The sequence below is a fragment of the Myotis nattereri genome (assembly GCF_964212035.1).
Source record: "Myotis nattereri genome assembly, chromosome: 12".
NCBI lineage: Eukaryota > Metazoa > Chordata > Mammalia > Chiroptera > Vespertilionidae > Myotis > Myotis nattereri.
In genome coordinates this window covers 65,814,852-65,839,365 of record NC_138087.1, presented here as the reverse complement: position 1 = coordinate 65,839,365, position 24,514 = coordinate 65,814,852, and the positions used below count along the sequence as shown (strand labels likewise).

Below are 24,514 nucleotides of genomic sequence, written 5' to 3'. Positions count from 1 at the left end.
GTTTGTTCCGCTCAGAGGCTTTTGCATATGAATGGGCTGGCCCTCTGAGATCTAAAATTACCTAACAAACTGCAGCTGGGTCAGAGAGACCCAGAACATCCAAAAGAAGACTCAAGGCCCCACAGCAGCTTGCATTGCTTCACAGCTGGGCCTCATCTGGGCACCTCCAAACCCCAAACAAGGAAGAGGAATCTGCAGATCTCTCTGTACCTCCTGCTGGGTAGCCTCAGGCAGAGGCTAGATTAGCACCTCCTTAGAGATCCAAGTGCCAGTGTACCCAGTGGTCAGAGTGGGACCATCCAGATTACAACTCCTCAGATCCATAAGGGACACACTCAGGGGGCAGACTCAATAAGCACCAAAGCCCCACTGAAGCAAGTCTTGCCACATAAGGGTGTCTCCAGCACAGAAGTGCTCCCACTGTAGACACAGCTGATTCTCACAGCCAATTAGCCTGGAGGTCAATTTCTCCCAGTGATACCAACAACAATCAAGGCTTAACTAAAACAAGACTGTGCACACAGCCCACAAAGGGGTGCACCAAGAGTGTCCACTTCAGGTAATTGGGGAGGCTGAGCCACTGGGCCCTATAGGACACCTAGCACACAAAGACACTCTATCAACACAGGGAAGCAGCCAAAATGCGGAGACAAAGAAACAGATCACAAATGGCAGAAATGGAGGAAAGCAAACTACTGGATATAGAGTTCAAAACCACGGTTATAAGGTTTTTCAAGAACTTTCTAGAAATCGCCGATAAATTTAGTGAGACCCTGGAGGTTATGAACAAGGACCAACTAGAAATTAAGCATACACTGACTGAAATAAAGAATAATATACAGAGATCCAACAGCAGACTAGAGGATCCCAAGAATCAAGTCAAAGATTTGAAATACGAAGAAGCAAAAATCACCCAACCGGAAAAACAAAAAGAAAAAAGAATCCAAAAATATGAAGATAGTGTAAGGAGCCTCTGGGACAACTTCAAGTGTACCAACATCAGAATTATAGGGGTTTCAGAAGAAAAGAGAGAGCAAGATATTGAAAACCTATTTGAAGAAATAATGACAGGAAAGTTCCCCTACCTGGTGAAAGAAATAGACTTCTAAGTCCAGGAAGCGCATAGAACCCCAAACAAAAGGAATCTAAAGAGGACCACACCAAGACACATCATAATTAAAATGCCAAGGGCAAAAGACAAAGAGAGAATCTTAAAAGCAGTAAGAGAAAGACAGTCAGTTACCTACAAGGGAGTACCCATATGACTGTCAGGGGATTTCTCAACAGAAACTATGCAGGCCAGAAGGGAGTGGCAAGAAATATTCAAAGTGATGAATAGCAAGAACCTACAACCAAAATTACTTTATCCAGCAAAGCTAACATTCAGAATTGAAGGTCAGATAAAGAGCTTCACAGACAAGAAAAAGCTAAAGGAGTTCATCACCACCAAACCAGTATTATATGAAATGCTGAAGGGTATTCTTTAAGAAGAGGAAGAAGAAGAAAAAGGTAAAGATACAAATTATGAACAATTACATATCTATCAACAAGTGAATCTAAAAATCAAGTGAATAAAAAATCTGATGAACAGAGTAAACTGGTTAATATAATAGAATTAGGGGCATAGAAAGGGAGTGGACTGACAATTCTCGGGGGGGGGTTAGGGGGGAGTGTGGGAAGAGACTGGACAAAAATCGTACACCTATGGATGAGGACAGTGTGGGGTGGGTAAGGGCAGAGGGTGGGATGGGAACTGGGTGAAGGGGAGCAATGGGGGGAAAAAAGAGAAACAACTGTAATAATCTGAACAATAAAGATTTATTTTAAAAAAAAAAGAAAGAAACTAATGAAACATTTGTTTGGATATATGAGGATAAAACAATAGCATGAGAATCTGCAGAATTTAGTAAGGTACCAAACATGAGGATGGAGAAAAGGTTAGGGAAGCACAGCTGGCTTCCTGTCGGCTTTAATGAAACTCTTTAAGTGTTCCAATGTTCAATGTTTCCAGTATAGCGATCTGCTTAAGAGTCAGTTATTTAGTCCAAGTGAAAGCTGTAAAATGTCTTATATATACAAGAAAGAGTTTAACTTGTTTCCCGACAGACTGAGGTTACCTTTGACAGTCTACTCTCTCCTACCCGACCCTGCTCACCCAAGATGCATCTCAAGAGTGTCAAGAACAATAAATGAGTCCTAACTGGGTAGCTCAGTTGGTTAAAGCATTGTCCCAATATACCAAGGTTATGGGTTCAATCCCCAGTCAGGGTACAGACAAAAGCAACTAATGAATGCATAAATAAGTGGAACAACAAATCGATGTTTCTTTTGCTCTTTCTCCCCATTCCTCTCTTTCTCTGAAATCAATCAATAATTTTTTTATTTTTTATTTTTTAAATATATTTTATTGATTTTTTACAGACAGGAAGGGAGAGGGTCAGCGAGTTAGAAACATCAATGAGAGAGAAACATCGATCAGCTGCCTCCTGCACACCCCCTACTGGGGATGTGCCCACAACCAAGGTACATGCCCTTGAATGGAATCGAACCTGGGACCCTGCAGTCCGCAGACCAACGCTCTATCCACTGAGCCAAACTGGTTAGGGCAATCAATAATTTTTTTAAAAGAACAATAAATGAGAATTAAAAAATATTTTTTTTAAGTACATACCTGTTTTAGGCCATAATGCATTAACTGCAATTTCACCTTTAAATTCTTCTGCCATTCCAAGCACACACATAGACATACCATACTTAGCAATGGTATAAGCTGAAAGGAACCACAAGAAATAATAGTTAATTAAGAAATAAATTAGTTTCTTTCTATTACTATTTTTTCCTGATACATTTTTTTAGAATTCTTTAATAATATAATATATACAAAGCATACTTTTTAAAACATACTCTTTAAAAAAAACAGTTTTTATGGAGGTATCTGAACAGGGGTGAGCTTCTTTATATATTTCCATCCTAACATTTTATTAAAAGAAAAGACACGGTAATAAACTTTAATTTCCCTTAATATTATTGGAATAAGTTACACTACTGTTTTTCTTTTTCTTTTTTAAAAAAGAGCTGTTTTTTTTAAAAAAAAAAAAATATTTTATTGATTTTTTACAGAGAGGAAGGGAGAGAGACAGAGAGTTAGAAACATCGATGAGAGAGAAACATCGATCAGCTGCCTCCTGCACATCTCCCACTGGGGATGTGCCCGCAACCCAGGCACATGCCCCTGACCGGAATCGAACCCGGGACCCCTCAGTCCGCAGGCCGACGCTCCATCCACTGAGCCAAACCGGTTTCGGCTACACTACTGTTTCTTAATCTGTTTTTTTTCTTTGTAAAGAATGAAAGTGATCATTTAAAGGGAAGCTACTGCTAGTAAAATAACAACTAAAGGCTACAAACTTCTTTATTAACCTTGTCAATGAAAATAGAACTTCTTTTAGTTTGCTTTGTGAAATAAGAACTAAGTCTCTGATACAACTATTTTAAAGGAGGTACTTACACATGAATCTTGTTATTTAACATACCTTGAATCATTAGTTTGCTGTGGAAGGTAAAGTATTTCATGGATAGTTTTTAATCAACATTATTGAAGAACTAGAGGCCTGATGCACGAAATTCATGCCATGGCGGCTGCCTCTGCCTCAGCCCCTGCCTCCACGGCTTCGTCTGGAAGGTCGTCCGGAAGGTTAGTCCGGTCTAATTAGCATATTACACTTTTATTATTATAGACTAGAGGCCCGGTGCACAAAAATTTGTGCACTTGGGGGGGAGGGGGGCCCCTCAATCCGGCCTGTGCCCTCTCGCAGTCTGGGACCCCTCAGGAGATAACGACCTGCTGGCTTAGGCCTGCTCCCGGGTGGCAGAGGGCAGGCCCAACCCCTAGGTGCAGCCCCTGGTCGGGCTCACAGCAGGGCCGATTGGGGAGTTGGGGCGCCGCCCCGTCAGACACAGAGCAGGGCGATCAGGAGGTTGTGATTCCACCCTCAGTCACATTCAGGGTAGGGCCAATTGGGGGGTTGGGGAACTGCCCCCTGTCATACTCAAGGCAGGGTCGATGGGGAGGTTGCGGCGCTACCCCGTCACGCACAGAGCAGGGCCAATCAGGGGGTTGGGGCATTTCCCCCTGTCACTCACAGAGCAGGGCCCATCAGGGGGTTGGGGCATTTCCCCCTGTCACTCACAGAGCAGAGCCCAACAGGGGGGTTGGGGCTCTGTACCCTGTCACACACAGAGCAGGGCCCATCAGGGGGTTGGGGCACCGCCCTCTATCACCCACAGAGCAGGGGGCTGATCAGGGGGTTGGGGTGCCGCCACTCTCACACTCAGGGCAGGGCCGATGGGGAGATTATGGCTCTACCCCGTCACACACAGAGCAGGGACCGTGGGGGGGGGGGGGGTTGGGGCGCCGCACCCTGTCACCCACAGAGCAGGGCCGATCAGGGGGTTGGGGCGCTGCCCCCTGTCACGCTGATCCCAGGGCCGGGAGGCCTCGCGGCTCCACTGATCCCGGTGCTGGGAGGCATATTACCCTTTTACTATATAGGGTAGAGGCCTGGTGCATGGGTGGGTGCCAGCTGGTTTGCCCTGAAGGGTGTCCTGGATCAGGGTGGGGGTCCTCACTGGGGTGCCTGGCCAGCCTGGGTGAGGGGATGATGGCTGTTTGCAGCTGGTCACACACCCTTCAGGGTGGGGGTCCCCACTGTGATGCCTGGCCAGTCTGGGTGAGGAGCTGAGGGCTGTTTTCAGGCTGGGGGTGACTGAAGCTCCCAACCGCTCCTTTTTTTCTTTTTTCTTTTTTTATTCTGGGCCAGCTTTAGCTTTGAGGCTTGGCTCCAGCTCTTAGGCCTCCGCTGCTGAAAGCAGGTTTCTGGCCTTTGCTTACAATGTTGCGATCCTGCTGGCTGAAGCCCGGCAGGTTTCTGGGGTTTTGTTTAGTTTCTATGTTGGTTACATAGTTGCTTGCAGCTCAGAGGCCTGCAGCGGCAGGCGGGGAACGTTGGAGTCCTCCGTCACTGAAGAAAGCAAGCCTCATGTTAGTTTCAAGCTGCCTGGCTGCCGGCCGCCATCTTGGCTGACAGTTTATTTGCATATCGCCCTGATTAGCCAATAGGAAGGGTAGCGGTCGTACGCCAATTGCCATGTTTCTCTTTTATTAGATAGGATAAGTTACATTCAATAAAACACACTCATTGGGACTTGAGGGAGCTTTCTGGGATGATGGAAATGCATATCTTGATTTGGATGTTGGCTTTATAGGTGTATACATTTGTCAAAACTCGTCAAACTAAACCCTTAAGATCTGCGCATTTTAATGAATACATATTATACCTAAATTCTATAATTACAGACAAAAGTTTAAGAATCTACTTTCCAAAATGCTACTGATTCTGCATAGAAAATGTAATGCTAAAAGTATATGTAAATTGTGATTACATAATAGATGCACTGATTTAATGCAAAACAAATAAACAAACCACCTACCACAGTGCTGTTTGAACCACAGTGGATTTAGGTTCAGTGGTGGGCTGAGATTGAGGATATGAGCAATTTTACTCTTTTTCAAATGAGGAATACATGCTTTAGATCTGAAAGTGAAAGCAAACACAAGCCAAATGAATAGTTTTCTAATAACCACCCCACTTTTTAAAGTTTTATTTTAATCTACTTCTACAGAGGAACTGAATTTGTTTAGTAATCTATAGAGTACTTTTGTTTATTTTTACTCTTCTAGAATGAAAATGGGAAAAGCAACTAATTTTTCAACCTTGAAACTTTGCTTAAATGGCCTGACGAAATAATCTACTTGATGATAATAATAAAATCCTTGGCATATTAGCCTTAAATCTAACTGAGGTTATCCTCAACTACATCCTTTAAAATTCTCCCTCCCCAACACACACACTTTTCAGTAACAGTTAATGTAATTGTCAGCCAGCACAGCTTGTATTGTGCAAAGAACATGGATATTCCAGTCAGACACACCTCGGTTCAAATTATCCTTCTGCCCCTTCCTTGTGTGATCCTGGGGAAAATAGATAGCATTCTACTTCTCAGTTTTCTCATTGGTAAGTGTTGGTAATACCTGCTAAAATCTAGGATTGACCAAGGGATTAAAATGAGATGATATATGAGATATTTGAAACAGTTCATAATGCTAAACATGAAATAAACTACTGCTATTATTACTATTATATAGGTTGGCTTATTTCATCTTAGTAGATGTGGTATTCCTACTATGCTGGAATTGTAATTTAATAATGTAACTCCCCATACATTTCCGAAGTTAATTTGCACCAGTATGCAATGCAATATGCCTTTGGGAACAATATTAAGTTTTTGGGTTTTTTTGGGTTTTTTTAAATATATTTTATTGATTTTTTTTTTTTTTCACAGAGAGGAAGGGAGAGGGATAGAGAGTTAGAAACTTCGATGAGAGAGGAACATCGATCAGCTGCCTCCTGCACACCCCCTACTGGGGATGTGCCAGCAACCAAGGTACATGCCCTTGACCAGAATCGAACCTGGGACACTTTAGTCCGCAGGCCAATGCTCTATCCACTGAGCCAAACCGGTTAGGGCAAGTTTTGGGTTTTTTAAAATACTGTTTATAAAGGTAGGCAATTTATTTTACAGGAGACTCAGGTCCAATATTTAAAAATTTTTCATTATTAGGTTATAACATGTTAAATATTTTAGCTCAATAATTTTGTAGCTTTTAATTTTATTTCATATTCAATAACTTCTAGAAGTTTGAACTTGTCCTCTCTTCTTTCAAGTCAATTTTCTTATTACAATATTCTTGGAACCATCAGCAATGTTTTTTCAAGTTTATAAACCAATTACAATCAATATCACTAATGAATTTTTATATGTATTATTCCTTTCCAAAGGTGCTTCACTTTTATGGGGGTGAGGTTGGGAGAGACAACCAATATTAGAACTGACAGTGATTAAAACAGTGAACTGCACCTCAAAACATCAATAGGAAACAAACTAAATCTATTCCAGACATAAGACCATATTTCACATTCAAAGGAATGTCGTTTAGGCCATCATTTTCATTTTTGGAAAATGACCTCAGAATAGATATGGGTCCAAATTGTTCTTGCCAAATGGGTTTTCCAAAGACATAATTTCACAAGGAATTAGCAGTGAAAACCATGCATTTGTGTTTACATAAGTCATAATGTCAACTAAAAAAGCCAAGCTTTTGACCCATTCTTTGTTTGGGAACTGATCTGGGAATTCTCTCTTGAGTGGCAAAGAGAGTCAATTTCCTTAACAATACACTGGCCACACAATCTTGCCATACAGTAGATGATCATGTTTGTATTCAACATGAGTAAAGCACTGATCTGTCTGTGTTTCAAATCATGGAGGTGTATTTAGTACTTAGAATTCATAACATAGTCCATTTTTTTACTTTTTAGCCAGACACTTTTTGTGTCTTTGTAGCTAGTGAACAATACAATGAACAAAATTAATTTCTGCACTGCTGTGAAACATTTCTACAGTAGGTAAGTTTTTAAAAAAATATATTTTTATTGATTTCAGAGAGGGAGAGGGAGAGAGAGATAGAAACATCAATGATGGGAGAGAATCATCAATTGGCTGCCTCCTGCATGCCCCACACTGGGGATCGAGCCCATAACCTGGGCATGTGCCCTGACCAGGAATCGAACCGTGACCTCCTCCGGTTCATAGGTCTACACTCAATCACTGAACCATGCCAGCTGGGCATCATTGATGTTTTTTCTCTCTCTTCCTCTCTGAAATCAATAAAAATATATTTGAAAATAAATAAATAGGTTCATAATGAGCTTCCTGTTATTTATATAACTAAAACCCAAGTGTTTTCAAAGGAAGGAGAGACTATTGCTGGCTTAATTAGACGACTTGGTATGCATATATAGGGTGTCCCCATAAAATATATACACACACTTTGAATAATTATAAAGGCAATGTTTATTGAAATATATTTCATTTTCAAAATTGAGCTAACAGCTGTTAAAGTGTGTATGTATATTTAGGGGATACCCTGTATGTATTTCTTCATACAAATGTTTGAAAATACATGAGCTATACTGTAGTATTAATTAGATTTATGGGGGGGGGGGAGATCTCTGAATAAAAAATTTATTTGAAATACTATCTACTAACTTGGAGCACTTTTAGGCCGTTTGGCTGGATTTTAAACTGTATTGCCAATCTGTTTCAAATCTGTTTACTAACTAGTCTTCTGAGAAAACATTACAACATTTTCCCTGACAATTCTTTTTTTTTCCTTTCTAAACAAAGTATTTTTGTAAATTGAGACAAGTCTCTCTTTTTTTAAACTTATTTTTATTGATTTCAGAGAGGAAGGGAGAAGGGGAGAGAGAGATAGAAACATCAATGATGAGAGAGAATCATTAATTGGCTGCCTTCTGCACACCCCCTATTGGGGATCAAGCCCAAAACCCAGGCATGTGCCCTTGACCCGAATCAAACTTGGGACCCTTCAGTCCACAGGCTGACACTCTATCCACTGAGCTAAATCGGCTAGGGCTCTCCCTGACAATTCTTTAACTTACGTAAGGTAGGTGCCTCTGGTGTTGACACTCATCATCAAATCCACCCTCTTCGTAGGTGTCTCCAATGTGTTGGTCAAGCTAATAGCACTGGCATTATTCACCAACACATCAATTCCTGTTTTCAAATAATCAATTCCTATTAATGTAATTTAAAGTTTATAACAAAAAGAAATAAAAACGTTTACTCTGTGTAGTTGAATCTAAGTTAGTTCACAAATACTTCTTTTAGATAAATTGACTAACCAATACACCAATATAAAACTAAGTAGCTGTGTCAAAATACCCAAATGATTTTCAGTAGCACAATGGAGACAGACCATCATCAGAGCTCCATGTGAAACTACAAGGAGGCTTAGTCCTTGGTGTTTTGTAGCTTCCATTCTTACCTGTTCTCTTACGTCCTGGTCATCCCTCCTTGTCTCTAAGAACTTAAGATTAACTTCTTTAAAATTTTCCCTCTACTCTAGCATCTTTCCAAAGCCTGTCCTCCTTCCAAGCACACAGATCTCCCTCCCTTCTAAGGCCCTTTCTGGTGTTGGGAACTGAGAAGAGAGAAAAGACTCAGAGTTTCAATTCCAGGCAAATTAACAAAGATCAAGTGTGTTTTGGTAACTCATTTATAAAATAAAATGAATCTAGAATAATGACTATTGCTGCACCTTGTATCCAGTCTTCCATCCCCAGCCACTGCATATGTAACATATGGTTATAGTAACTGAAGAGAGGCAAGAGAATGGGATCTAAGGAACTACTTTTGGTTACATGTATGTTATTGTCAAGATCCTAACCTTATATCGGGTGGTAAAAGTGTTATATTATTCAAAATAATTTTTGCCAAATAAAAAAAAAAACCCTCATCAGATGCTTTTGAACTACATTTCTATATGAACAAATCTCATTTTTGGTTATACTCCAAAGACTCAGGAAAAAAAATTAATTAAAGTTATAGTTACACCTATATTTTATCAATATTCAGTAATTATTTCAGAATTACGGCACTACCTCCAAATTTCTCAACTGCTTTCTCCACTGCATTACTGATTTGTTGTTCATCTCTGACATCAACAATACATGGCAAGGCCTTTCCTCCAGCGGCTTCAACTATGAAGAATAAAGAAACAAAAAGAGCATTAAAGCATGTAAATATTAAACCTTTCATTCTGATATGAGTCAAAAGAAACAAGTACCCTATTTTCAGAAAATCAATATAAATAACTATGTCTTATAACCACTAGTGACTCTACCCATACAGTAGGACAGATTGTCTAACCCATATTCAGCCTCAAACTAGATAAACTAGTTCCATTAAAAAACAAAGAGGAATTTTAAAATTCTATTAAAAAGCTAAAAAAGGAAGGTAATCTTAAAAACCTACTATGAGCACTGGCCAGTTTGGCTCAATGGTTGAACATCAGCCCGAGGACTAAATGGTCGTGGGCTCCATTCCCTGTCAAGGGCACCAAGGGCACCAAGGGCACGTACCTCGGCTATGAGTTTGATCCCCATCCCTGGTCAAGGCTCATGCGGGAGGCAACCAATCGATGTGTCTCTCTCAATGTTTCTCTTTCTCTCCCTCCCTTCTACTCTCTCTCTAGGGATCAATGGAGAAAATATCCTTGAGTGAGGATTTTTTTTTAAACTATTATGAAAAATTTCAAAAAATATAAAGAACAAGATAATAAACTACCATGAATCTATCACCTATCTTCAATGATTGTTAATGTTTAGCCAGTATAATTTATCTACATCCAACCTCATTTTGTTTTTTGCTGGTGTCTTTTTTTTTTTTTTTTATCCCCACCCGAAGATATTTTTCCATTGATTTTTAGGGAGAGTGGGAGAAAGAGGGAAAGACAGAGAAACATCGATTGGTTGCCTTCTACACATGCCCTGACAAGGGCCTAGGCTGGGGAGGAGCCTGCAACTGAGGTACGTGCCCTTGACCTTGATATGAACCCAGGATCTTTTGGGTCCATAGGCCAAGACTTCATGCACTGAGCCAAACTAGCTAGGGCTGCTGGTGTATTTTAAAACAAATCCTAGACATCACTTCATTCATCAATATTTGATACGTATTCTCTTTACATAACCACAGTGCTATTAAAATAACAAAACCAACAACCTCAGATGAAGTTGAATTTTTAAGCTCTCCCTCCTGGCACTGTGCCTAGCACAATGCCTTGAATATAAGCACTCGGTAATTATTTGTGGACTGAAAGTGTTAAAATAATGACTTGAAAATGGTGCAGAAAATAAATAACATAGAGAGCTTTTTCAAAGTGTTCACATCATCCACCTCGCAAATTCTCTATTTCCACTCTCCCATTCTCCACTCAGATTCAAGAACCACTGCCCTCATGAGACACAATTTTTAATGGGAGTCTCTCATATCACTCAAAAGTGCTGGAGGAGAAAAACAGTTCCTAATCACTGCTCTAAGGTGACAAAATTCTTTAAGCAGATAAACTTATTTTTAGGGTAGCTTTCAAAAAGCTATAATTAAACTCTCCAGTAAATTATCTATGTATTGCAACCATGGTGAGGATAGTTCATGAAATGGCATTGTCACACTCACTCACTTTCTTCAGCAGCAGTATAGATTGTGCCTGGAAGTTTGGGGTGTGCTTGAGTGGTCTTCGCAGCAATGACAATGTTTGCTCCGTCCTTTGCTGCTTTCAATGCAATAGCTTTGCCAATACCACGGCTTGCACCTGTGATAAAAACTGTACATCCTGCCAGCTTCCTACAACAGAACAAATGGATTTTATTAGAAACCTCAATGCTTTATTTACTTGCCAGTATAAAGAACGTCTATCTATCTATCTATCTATCTATCTATCTATCTATATTTGTAATGTTTCCTCCTTTGTGAAACTTCCTCTAAACCTTCCTCCCTTCCCATCTGATTAGTTAATAACTCTACTGTTCTCGCATTGCATGATGATTTATAAATTATTTATTACAACTTCAGTTGGCCAGTCTTGCAGTGATTTGGCAAACAAAATCTACTCAAATGAAAAATAAATCTTAAAGAGAAACAAGGAGTTAATAAACTATATAAATATGTATTTTTCTCCCACAGAGAAGTGTTAACAAAACTTATACCTGGTAGGTGAATGGTGGGGTTATGAATAAATTTTATTGTATTCTTTATATTCTTTGGAATTTTTCATATTTTCTACATACCACTTAAAAGAAATGACCTAAAACCAAATAAGTGTTCAATGGATGCCCATCTTTGTTCATAGTGGCCAGAATGGAAACATTGTAAATGTCCATCAACTAATGAATGGATAAATAAAATGTGGTATATCTGTACAGTGGAATATATTCAGCAATAAAAATGAATGAGGTACTGATCCAAGCTGCAACATGGAAGAACCTTGAAAACATTATGCTAACTGAAAAAAAGCCATTTATGAAGGACCACGTGTTAGGTGATTCCATTTATATGACATATCCAGAATCAACAAATCTACAGAGACATAAAAATTAATGGTTGCCTAGATCTGGAGGTGGGGTTGTTGGGGATTGATAGCTGAGAGGTGTGGGTTTTCTTTTAGGGGTGATAAAAAGATTTTAAAATTGATTATGCTGATGGCTACACAACTCGGTGAATATACTAAAAGTCACTGAATTGTGTGTGTTTTTTTAATATGTTTATTGATTTCAGAGAGGAAGGGAGAGGAGAGAGAGAAACAGCAATGATGAGAGAGAATCATTGATTGGCTGCCTCCTGCATGCCCCACACTGGGGGGATCAAGCCAGCAACCCTGACATGTGCCCTGACCAGGAATCGAATCGTGACCTCCTGGTTCATGGGTCAATGCTCAACCACTGAGCCACGCTGGCTGGGCTGAACTGTGTACAGTGAGGCCTTGACTTACGAGTGTCCCGACTAACGAGTTTTTTGAGATACCAGCTGTCTCTCGGCTGATTTTTTGCATTGAGTTGATAGAGTAATTTGAGTTAACAAGTTCCTTAATGAGCTCCTTAACAAGCTCGGTCTCGGAACGAATTAAACTCGTTAGCCAAGGCCCCACTGTACTTTAAGTGAGTAAATTGTGTGGTATGCGAATTGCATCTCAATAAAGCTGTTAAACATATAAACCTAGAAGGCTGGCAAAGAGCTCAAGGTATTGATCAAAAGATTCTCTAATCCAAATGTACCGAAGTAAGTTACCTATTCACTTTTTACATCCATCCCCCTTAACTTTAAACACTGTACTTACTTAGTTGTTAGATGGGAAGAAAATATCTAAAATAAAGTCAGAAAACAGGGAGGGAAACCCACTTTCTTGTTTACTCTCTAAAGGCAAATAAGAAAGCATTTTTAACAAAAATAGAGGACAGCAAAAGTGACAACAATGACAAAGAGAAAAGGAGACAGTAACCAGAGACATGAGTAATATATAAGCAGGCTTGTTAACAAAAGAACGCAAGGCTCTTGCCAAGATCTGGAGGAGTGACCAGAGATGGTGTGAGGAGGGTTAACCAGGAAGGCGAGTGGAGAAGTGAGGAAGAAACAGAGAGGTGGCAACTATTTTTAGTGAAGTATAGTAAACATACAAAAAAGTATATAAACCAAAGTATATGGTTTAAAGAACAAAATAAAATGAATACCAAGAAACAAAAACAGAACATTACTAATCCCCCAGAAATCGCCTGTCTATTTTTAACTCTATCCTCCTTCTTCCTCCCCACCTATTAAAATAGTAACAACTATTTTGTTTTTTATATTTTTAAAGAATGGTTGACATACAATATTATATTAGTTTCAGGTGTACAACATAATAATTTGACATTTATATAGCTTATGACCATGGTAAGTCTGGTAACCATCTGTCATCGTATAAAGTAATGATGTTATTGACTACATCTCCTATGCTGTACATTACATCCCTATGATTTACTTACAAGTTTGTACTTCTTATTCCCCTTCATCTTTTTTGCCCATGCCCCATACCCCTCCTCTCTGGCAACCTCAGTTTGTTCTACGTATCTGTAAGTCTGTTTCTTTTTTGTTGTGTTCGTTTCTCGGATTCCACATATAAATTAAGTCAGGCAGTATTTTTCTTTCTCTGGGTTACTGCACTTAGCACACTTAGCATCATACTCCCTAGGCCCAGCCATGCTGTCACAAATGTTAAGATTTCATTATTTTTGTGGCTGAATAATATTCCATTGTGTATTTTCTTTATTCATCTTTTGGTGGACACCTAAGGTGTTTCCATACCTTACCTATTGTAAATAATGCTGCAATAAACACAGGGATGTAGACATCTTTTTTAACTTAGTGTTTTCATTTTCTTTGAATATATACCCAGAAGTGGAATTGCTGGACCCTATGGTAATTCTATTTTCAATTTTTTGAGGAACCTCCATACTGTTTTTCATAGAGACTGCACCAACTTACAACCCCACCAACAGTGCACAAGGGTTCTCTTTTCTCTACATACTTGTTATATGTTGCTTTTGGATAACAGCCATTCTGACAGGTGTGAGGTGATATTTCATTGTGGTTTTGATTTGCATTTCCATTTGTATGTCTTCTTTGAACAAATATCTATTCAGGTGCTCTGCCCATTTTTTAATTGAGTTTTTAAAATAAATCTTTATTGTTCAGATTATCAGAGTTGTTCCTCTCCCCCCCCCCCCCATAGCTCCCCTCCACCTGGTTCCCACCCCACCCCATGCCCTTACCCCCACCACTGTCCTCATCCATAGGTGTACGATTTTTGTCCAATCTCTTCCCGCAGCCCCCGCACCCCCTTCTCCCCGAGAATTGTCAGTCCACTCCCTTTCTGTGCCCCTGCTTCTATTATATTCACCAGTTTATTCTGACTTAATTTTTAGATTCACTTGTTGATAGATATTTATTTGTTGTCACTTTGTTGTTCATAATTTTTATCTTTACCTTTTTCTTCTTCTTCCTCTTCTTAAAGAATATCCTTCAGCATTTCATACAATCCTGGTTTGGTGGTGATGAACTCCTTTAGCTTTTTCTTATCTGTGAAGCTCTTTATCTGACCTTCAATTCTACATGATAGCTTTGCAAGGTAGAGTAATCTTGGTTGTAGGTTCTTGCTATTCATCACTTTGAATATTTCTTGCCACTCCCTTCTGGCCTGCATGGTTTCTGTTGAGAAATCAGCTGACAGTCGTATGGGTACTCCCGTGTAGGTAACTAGCTGTTTTTCTCTTGCTGCTTTTAAGATTCTCTCTTTGTCTTTAGCCCTTGGCATTTTAATTATGATGTGTCTTGGTGTGGTCCTCTGTGGATTACTCTTATTTGGGGTTCCCTTCTCTTCCTGGGCCTGTAAGTCTATTTCTTTCATCAGGTAGGAGAAGTTTTCTGTCATGATTTCTTCTAATAGGCTTTCAGTATCTTGCTCTCTCTCCTCTTCTGGCACCACCATAATTTGGATGTTGGTACATTTGAAGTTGTCCCAGAGGCTCCTTACACTATCTTCATATTTTTGGATTCTTTTTTCTTTTCAGGATGGGTGTTTTTTGCTTCTTCATATTCAAATCTTTGACTTGATTCTTGGGATCCTCTAGTCTGCTGTTGGATCTCTGTATATTATTCTTAATTTCAATCAGTGTATGTTTAATTTCTGACTGGTCCTTTTCCATTTTTTTGGCATTCTCATTAAGATCCTTGAAGGTCTCACTAAGTTCCTTGGAGGTTCATAGAAGATTCTTGAATAATCTTATAACTGTGGTTTTGAACTCTATGTAGAGTAGTTTGCTTTCCTCCATTTCTTTCATTTGTGACATGTTTCTCTGTCCCTGCATTTTGGCTGACTGCGAGGACCTGCTGTGTCTATAGTGGAAGAACTGCTGTGCTGGAGACACCCTTATGGGGTAGGACTTGCTTCAGTGGGACTTCGGTGCTCACTGAGTCTGCCTCTTGAGTGTGTTCCTTATGGATGTGAGGAGTTGAAATCTGGTATCTGACCACTGGGTACCCTGGCTCCTGGATCTCCAAGTCAACCACTGTGTGAGTCCACCCAGCAAGAGCTACAGTGATATCAGCAGATTTCTCCTCTTTGTTTGGGGTTTGGAAGTTTTGGAGCTCTCTGGCCCAGCTGCAGTTTGTTAGGTTAGGCTGCAAAAGGGCAGGCGGTTCCTTTGCCCTGCTTGGGTGGGGATGTAAATTGAGTGGGGCGGGGTCTCAGAGAATCACCAGGGCAGAGCAATCAGCAATGGCTGTCGTCAGCTGTCTCTGTGACTCCTCACATCTCCGCATCTCCGCATCTCCGCATCCCCGAGTCCTGTGCCCCCACAGTAATAATGATCCCTGCAATCAGCTCTGCGAGAAAGCCACCCTCGCTCTCCAACCCGCTGCAAGACAGTCCAGTTTCTCCCCATAGGAATCTGGGTCCCCAGAGTCTCGCCGTAAACGAGTTCAGTGCATTCGAGAGCTTGTATCCCTTTCCGATTGAAAAAAACTGCGCACCCAGGAGTAGCCTGCCTTGTGTGTGCCTCCGTACCTCTGTTCTTGGCGCCTCTGCACCTCCTACCCAGTCTCAATGTGCTTTTTTCTTTCCTTCTAGTTGTAGAACTTCCACTCGGCCAGCTTTCCCATGGTTCTGGATAATAGCTGTTTTGTCTTTTAGTTGTAGTTTTAATGTGGTTGTGGGGGGCAGCACATACAGGTTTATATCTTCTGCCGCCATCTTGGTTCTCCTTAATTGAGTTTTTGGTGTGTTTTTTTATGTTTGTTGAGTTGTATGAGTTCTTTATATATTTTGAATATTAACCCCTTATTGAGTATATCATTTGCAAATATATTCTCCCATTTGGTAGGCTGCCTTTTTGGTTTTTTGTTGGTTTCAAAGCAAAAATAAACAAATGGAACAACATCAAATTAAAAAGGTTTTGCACAGCAAAGTAACAACTACTTTAAGTATTACTCATTCCCATGAAGCCGGTGTGGATCAGTGCTTGAGCATTGGCCTATGAACCAGGAGGTCATGGTTCAATTCCTGGTTAGGCCACATGCCCGGGTTTTGGGCTCAACCTCCACTCGGGGGCGTGGAGGAGGCAGATGATCAATGATTCTCTGTCATCATTGATGTTTCTATCTCTCTCTCCCTTTCTCTTCCTCTCTCTAAAAATCAATAAAATGTAATTTAAAAAATAGATAAATATTACTCATTCCCTTGGTTTCTTTATTATTCCTAACTAATGGCCCAGTGCACAAAATTCGTGTGTGGGGGGGTGTCCCTTAGCCTGGTCTGCACCCTCTTCAATCTGGGACCCCTTGGGGGATGTCCAACTGCCCCCCTCCTGCTGGCTTGCTTGCCACCAACTGCCCCCCCCTGCAGGCCTGCTTGCCCCCAACTGCTCCCCTCCTGCCAGCCTGATTGCCCCCAACTGCCCCACCAGCCAGTCTGCTCACCCCCAACTGTCTCTCACTGCTGACCTGCTTTCCCCCAACAGCTCCTCACTGCCGGCCTGACTGCCCCCAACTGCCCCCCTGCTGGCCTGCTCACTCCCAAGTGCCCCTCTTCTGGCCTGATGCCAACTACCCCTCACTGCCGGCCTGCTCACCCCCAACTGCCCCCCCCACCGGCCTGATTGCCCCCAACTGCCCTCCCTGCCAGCCTGATCACCCCCAACTGCCCTACCCTCCTGGCCTGATCGCTCCTAATCGCCTCTGCCTGGGGCCTGCCACCATGGCTTTGTCCCAAAGTACGTCCAGAAGGTCGTACCCTTTTATTAGTATAGATACCTACATACCCATGTCTAAGCTAGGGCCAAATCTGTCCATTCATCTGTTAGTGTTTTTACAAATGAGCATTTATGCTCAATTTGATGCTAGAGAACACGTAATTGGAGTTCAAATTAAGTATTCTCTAGCATCAAATTGAGCATAAATGCTCATCTGTAAAACATTATCTCTCTGTTATGGATTGAATTGTATCTATCAAAAGGATATGTTCAAGTACTAAACTCCAATATGTCAGAATTATTTGATGTAATACATTTGTATCCTTTAAAGAATACACATATATCCTTTGCCCAGATATAATCCTTTGTAGATGTAATTAGTATGGATGAGATCATATTAAATTAGGGTAGTCCCTTCGTCCAATATGACTGGTGCCTTTTTTTTTAATCCTCACCTGAGGATATTTTTTTAGAGAGAGTGAAAGTGAAGGAGGGTGGAGGGAGGCAAGGAGAGAAAGAGAGAAAGAGAGAGAGAAACATCGATGTGAGAGAGACATATTGATTGGTTGCCTCCCACATGTGCTTCAACTGGGGATGGGGACTAAACCTGCAACCCAGGTATGTGCCCTTGATTGGGAATCAAATTCATGACCCTTCTGTGTGCGGACCGACATTTTAACCACTTAGCCACACCAGCCAGGGCATGACTGGTGTCTTTAAAAGAGGAGGGGAAATTATGTAGATAGACACAGGAAGAGTATCATGTGATGACAGCTGCAAGCTAAGAATGCCAAGGACTGCCAGCAGCTAGGAAAAGGCAAGGAAGGATTCTATCCAAAATTTCAGAGGATTCAGGGCCCTGCTGATTCTTTGATTTCAGACTTCTGGCCTCCAGAATTGTGAGTGAATTCATGTCTGTTTTAAACTACTCAAAGTACTTGGTTATGGCTGTCCTAGGAACCTACTACACTCTCTTCTTCTCTCCAAAAAGAGTTTTATTCCTCTCATTAGTAGAATCTGTATTACAAAAAAAAGTACTCAATTATTTTGAATTTCACCAATAAAAAATATTATGGAAATTGGTTTTCTCATGATGTATTATACATCTTATACCTACATAATGGCTCCAATTTTGCCTCTTTCCCACAAAGCCTAAAATATTTACTACATGGCCTTTACAGAAAAAGTTTTGCCTAACCAGTCTAGACAATACACTATTTATTTTTTGCCTAACTTTGAATTTTATATAATAGATTCATATAATAAATGTTATTCTAAGATTTGCTTCTTTCCAAGAATAATTAATTTTTTATTTGTTTTTTTTAAAAAAACGCCACTTTCTTTTTAATTTTTGTTTGTTTGTTTTTTGTTAATCCTCAGCTGAGGATATTTTTCCATTGATTTTTAGGGAGAGTGGAAGAGAGAGGGAAAGACAGAGAGAAACATCAATGTGAGAAACATATCAATTGGTTACCTCCTGCACAAGCCCTGAGCAGGGCTCAGGCCAGGGAGGAGCCTGCAACCAAGGTACGTGCCCTTGACTGGAATAAAACCTGGGACCCTTTGGTCTGCAGGCTGATGCTCTATCCACTGAGCCAAACCAGCTAGGGCAGCCGTGGGCAAACTATGGCCCGCGGGCCGGATCCGGCCCGTTTGAAATGAATAAAACTAATGAAAAAAAAAAAGACGGTACCCTTTTATGTAATGATGTTTACTTTGAATTTATATTAGTTCACACAAACACTCCATCCATGCTTTTGTTCTGGCCCTCTGGTCCAATTTAAGAACCATTGTGGCCCTCGAGTCAAAAAGTTTGCCCACCCCTGAGCTAGGGCCAAAATAATTTTTAAAATGAATATATAATATTCCATATATGAATATACTATAAAGTATTTATTCATTCTACTGTTTATGGATGTTGGGGGTGGTTTCCAGGTGTTCTGGTGTTTCCTTTTTGTATTATGAACAATGCTGCTATAAATATTCTTGTACATTTCTTCCAGTCAAATGTGCAAGAGTTTGTCTAGGGCATATATATTTACTGGTGAAACGGCTAGATTATAGGGCATTGTTGTAGATTAAACATGGCTACAATTCCTTTGGCATTCCTCCCATCAAAAGGAGCATATTTTCCCCCTTCCCTTGAGTCTGGGTTGGCCTAATAATCTTTTTAAGCTTAGGCCAGTGGTCAGCAAACTCATTAGTCAACAGAGCCAAATATCAACAGTACAACGATTGAAATTTCTTTTGAGAGCCAAATTTTTTAAACTTAAACTATATAGGTAGGTACATTGTTATTAACTTAATTAGGGTACTCCTAAGCTGGCCTTTGCTAAAAATGTCCTCAATCTGATTGAGGTACGGTCATTGAGGTCGACCCCTTTCAACTCTCCCATCCACACTCAGCTTGTATACATGTTTTGTCTATCTCCTTCCCGAAAACCGACTACTGCACATGGGCCACAAAGTTTCAATTGCACTGTACATGCGCGCCCGCATGTGGTATTTTGTGGAAGAGCCACACTCAAGGGGCCAAAGAGTCGCATGTGGCTCGAGAGCCGCGGTTTGCCGACCACTGGCCTAGGCTATAGATGACTGGCAGCTTCCACTTTCTCTCTCTAAAAAGCCAAATGTCATGCTGCAAAGAACAAGGACAGATTACTAAATAATGAGACCATTTGAGGATCTGCAGGGTGAGGCCATTTAGGACATTTCAGCCTCAGCCAAGGACCCAGCTACATGCAACCATATGAATGATCTCAACTTCCAGTATGGAGAGCAGAAGAAACACTCAACCCAAAGATCTGTGAATAATAAATCACTGGTTTATCTTTTAATTGTTCTCTTTAATCTATCCAGAATTTGTGTATATGAATTGAGGTAGGGATCCAATTATACTTCTTCCCATATGAATAACCAACTGCCAAAGTCTGAAAAGCCCATCTTCCCCACAGATATTTGATGCCAGCCTTGTTCAAGCCTGAGTCTCCTGCCCTCGCCAGTTTGGGTCAGTGGATAGAGCATCTGCCCTTGGACTGAAGGGTCCTGGGTTTGATTCCAGTCAAGGGCACGTACCTCTGTTGGGGTTGCAGGCTCGATCCGGGCACTAGTCAGGGCAAGTGTGAGACACAACGAACCAATGTGTCTCTCTCACATAGATGTTTCTTTCTCTCCCCCTCCCTTCCACTCTCTCTAAAAAAAAGTCGATTGAAAAAATCCTCACGTGAGGCTTAATAACAACAACAAAATAAAGATCAAGTCTCCATAAATAAGTAGATCTCTTTCTAGGAGTTCTTTTCTGTTCCAATGGCCTACAAAAATTGCAGTGTCTTAACTATAATAGCTTATCAGTCCTGATAACTGATAATGCTAATACTTCCAATTTGTTCTTCTTAAAGAGTTTCTTGGCTATACTTGAACCTTCGGCTTTTCCACATATATTTCAGAATCAGCTTAGCTAACTGCATAAGTAAAATCAGTTGGCATTTTGATAGAAATTGTACTAAGTCTAAAATTAAATTTGGAAGGAACAGACATCTTTATGATACTGAGTGCTCCAATCCATGAACATGGTATCACTCTCTATTTAAGACTTATTTAGTATTTTTCAATAAATTGTATCATTTTCTACAAAAAGGTATTATAAATCTTCCGTTGGCTTTATTCCCAGGTACATCACTGTTTTTAACTTTTTATTTGTAAATAATTTCTAAGAAAAATTGCAAGAAAAAGAACTGTACAAAGAATACACATATATCCTTTGCCCAGATTCATATATTGTTAACATTTTGCCCTACTGCTTTAGCATTTATACTCATCTCTTTCTTCCTTTCTCTTTCCGTGTATCTACTTAAATGCAAGTTGAATATGTCATGGCCTGTTATTTTACATAACCACTGTAGAGTTATTAACTTCAGTAAATATTACATTGATACAATAACTACTTTTATCTAATATACTGCCAATATTTTAATTTTGTCAATTGATGCAATAATATCCTTTTAAAAAAATATGTATTTCTATTGATTTCAGAAAGAGGAAGAGAGAGGGAGAGAGAAACATCAATGATGATGAGAATCATCGATCAGCTGCCTCCTGCAGCCCCCTACTGGGGATCAAGCCCACAACCCAGGCATGTGCCCTGACAGGGAATTGAACCGTGACCTCCTGGTTTATAGGTCAACATTCAACCACTGAGCCATGCTGGCCGGACCAATAATACCGTTTAGAGCAGCGGTCACCAACCTTTCGGACCTCATGGACCACTGTTTGGCGACCGCTGCTTTAGAGTAACTTTTGCCCTCCAGTACGTAATCTAGTTTAAGATCAGATAGTGCATTTAGTTGTCATATCTCTTTAGTCTTCTTTAAACTAGAACATTTTTGCAACCTCTCTTGTCTTTTATGATATTGACTTTTTGAAGAATATAATGCCACATTTTTAAAAATGAACGCTTCTTACTTTGGATTCAACTGATGTGTCCTTATGATTAGATTCAGGTTATTTCCAGCTAGAATATAAAATATTATGTCCACAGTGTATCACACCTGGAGGCACATGATGTCCATCTGTAGTTACTGGAAATATTAATTTTGATCATCCAATTATGATATTATCAGATTTATCCACTGTATAATTACATTTCTTTCCCTTGCAACTAATATACAATCAGTACAAAGACACTTAAGGACCATTATTATATTTTTACTATGGAACTTTCAAATATATTCAAAAATAAAGAAAATAGTATAAGCTCCCTTGTTTATTTAACAATTCAATAATTATCAACATTTTGAGTATCAGAAAGCACATATCAGAGGTCATAAAATTTCACATGTAAATATGCATCTTTAACTTTTACATAGCAATGTCATAATTACAACTAAGAATATTCATAATAATTCCTCTATATTATTCAGTATCTACTCATATTCAAAGTTTTATAACTACTTCATGTCCTATATTGCTTCAGAAAGCCTTATTTCTTTGCCTCCAGTCTAGCTGGCTTGATTCCCAGTAGGATAAAGGACATCTTTCTCCTCATTCAGAGTCTCAGGCATGGCTGAAAGAAAGGCAAAGGCAGCCGCTCCTCTTAACCTGAACCCTGGGTCTGTACTGCTAAGGAACTCCTCCATCTCTAAAACATTAGAACTGGGAGGAGGGAGAGATCCTCAGTACATAGATAGATGGACAAAAAGAAGAAAGGAAGGAAGGAAAGACCCCAAATTCCTCAGTACATAGTTGGCTAAAACTTACTAATGTAGAGATAACCTATACCACAATTTACCAAAATTCTCTGGTACCTGAAAATGAGAATAAAGGTGATAAATTTTTAAACTACTTTATTATGTTTTTAAAACATATTTTTATTGATTTGAGAGAGGAAGGGGGAGGGAGAGAGAGATAGAAACATCATGATGAGAGAGAAGCATCGATTGGCTGCTCCCTGCACGCCTCACACTGGAGATTGAACCCACAACCCGGGCATGTGCTATGTCTGGGAATCAAACCCTGACCTCCTGGTTTATAGGTCGAGATCCAACCACTCAGCCACGCCAGCCAGGCTATTTTAAAAAAGAAAATCACTTTAAAAAACTATACAAACTATTTTAAAGTTCATTTGGAAAAATAAGCATTCAAGAATAACCAGGAAAATTCTGAAAAAGAATCCAAATGAAGCAGGAACTAGCCTTCCCAATATTAAAACATTTTAGAAAACTAGAGTATTTAAAATAGCTTGTACTGGTACTTGAAAAGACAGACTAAGTAATAGAATTAAAAAGTCAAGAATCAACCCCTCTACATACAAGAATCCTATATCATAAAGGCTTAATATGCTAATTGTCCAGTTGTCAGGTCAACCAATCAAAGTGTAATATGCTAATGATATGCTAAGGCCACTCAACCGCTCGCTATGATGTTCACCGACCACCAGGGGACAGATGCTCTAACTGGTAGGTTAGCTTGCTGCTGGGGTCTGGCCTATTGGGACTGAGCCAGACAGGCCGGACACACCCTGGAGCCCTCCCGCAGTCCCTCCTGGCTGGCCAACCTCCCATGTCCTTCCCTGACCCCGATCGTGCACCAGTGGGGTCCCTCGGCCTGGCCTGTGCCGTCTCACAATCCGGGACCCCTCAGGGGATATCGTAGAGCCAGTTTTGGCCCAGTCTCGCAGGCCAGGCCGAGGGATCCCACTGGTGCACGAATTTGTGCACTGGGCCTCTAGTTCAATATATGATAGAGGTGGGATTTCTAACAGGAAGGAAAAGATCACTAGTCAGTCAACGGTGCTGGGACAACTATAAAACCAACCAACTGAACCAAAATGAAGTGGGTTTCCTAACTCAATTCCTATGCCAAAATAGTGTGCAAAATAGTATTTCATCTCAAAAGGATGAAAAAATCTGAGATTCAAAGAAAATCCCAAAACAAAAATACTAGGTGAATACTTACCAATGAAAAAAATCTTTTTTAAAAGATGTTTTTATTGATTTGAGAGACAGAGAAGGGAGAGAGAGAAACATTGATAAAAGAGAAACATCAATTGGCTGCCTCCTGCATAAGCCCCACTGGGGATCAAGTCCCCAACCTGGGCATGTGCCCTTACCAGAATTGAACCAGCAACCTCTCTGATGCATGGGTCAATACTCAACCAACTGAGCCAAACTAGCCAGGGCCCAATTTTAAAAAATCTTGGCCCTGGCAGGTTTGCTTAGTGGTTAGAGTGAAGACCGAAGGGTCTCGGGTTCAATTCCTGGTCAAGGGCACACCTCAGTTGCAGTTTTGGGGCGTGTGTGAGAGGCAACCCGTTGATGTGCCTCTCTCACATAGATGTTTCTCTCTGTCTGTCTCTCTTTCTCTCTTACGCCCCCTCCCTTCCACTCTCTCTCTAAAGATCAATGGGAAAAATATCCTTGGGTGGGGATTAAAAAATAAAAATACAAATCTTGGTTTAAGATGGCCTTATAGGTTTGCACAAAAACACAAAAGCCTTAAAAGAAAAGACTGATAACTATGACACAATAAAAACACATTCTACATGATAAATTACATAATCAAAGTCAAGATACAGTTAACTGAGAAAAATATTTGTGATACATAACATAGAACAATTTTTTTTTAAATAGAGCTCTCAGAGATCAATCAAAAACTTTATTGTGTAAGCCAGGCAAAGAAAAAGATACAAAGATGGCTTTAAACCAGAATTTCTCAATTTCTGAACTACTGGCATTTTGAACTAGATAATTCTTTGT

General features: G+C 40.2%; 1 protein-coding gene across 1 annotated transcript in view; it reads right to left on the bottom strand.

Moving 5' to 3' along the window:
- The window catches only part of HSDL2 (hydroxysteroid dehydrogenase like 2), a 47,466-nt gene that overhangs the window by 19,849 nt on the left and 3,103 nt on the right, over nt 1–24,514 (bottom strand). The window contains exons 2-6 of the mRNA XM_081103276.1: nt 11,162–11,325; nt 9,585–9,683; nt 8,583–8,697; nt 5,491–5,594; nt 2,672–2,770 (exon numbers count right to left, since the gene is read on the bottom strand). Coding sequence (XP_080959402.1) covers nt 2,672–2,770; nt 5,491–5,594; nt 8,583–8,697; nt 9,585–9,683; nt 11,162–11,325 — 581 coding nt within the window. The remainder of the gene's footprint in view (nt 1–2,671; nt 2,771–5,490; nt 5,595–8,582; nt 8,698–9,584; nt 9,684–11,161; nt 11,326–24,514) is intronic.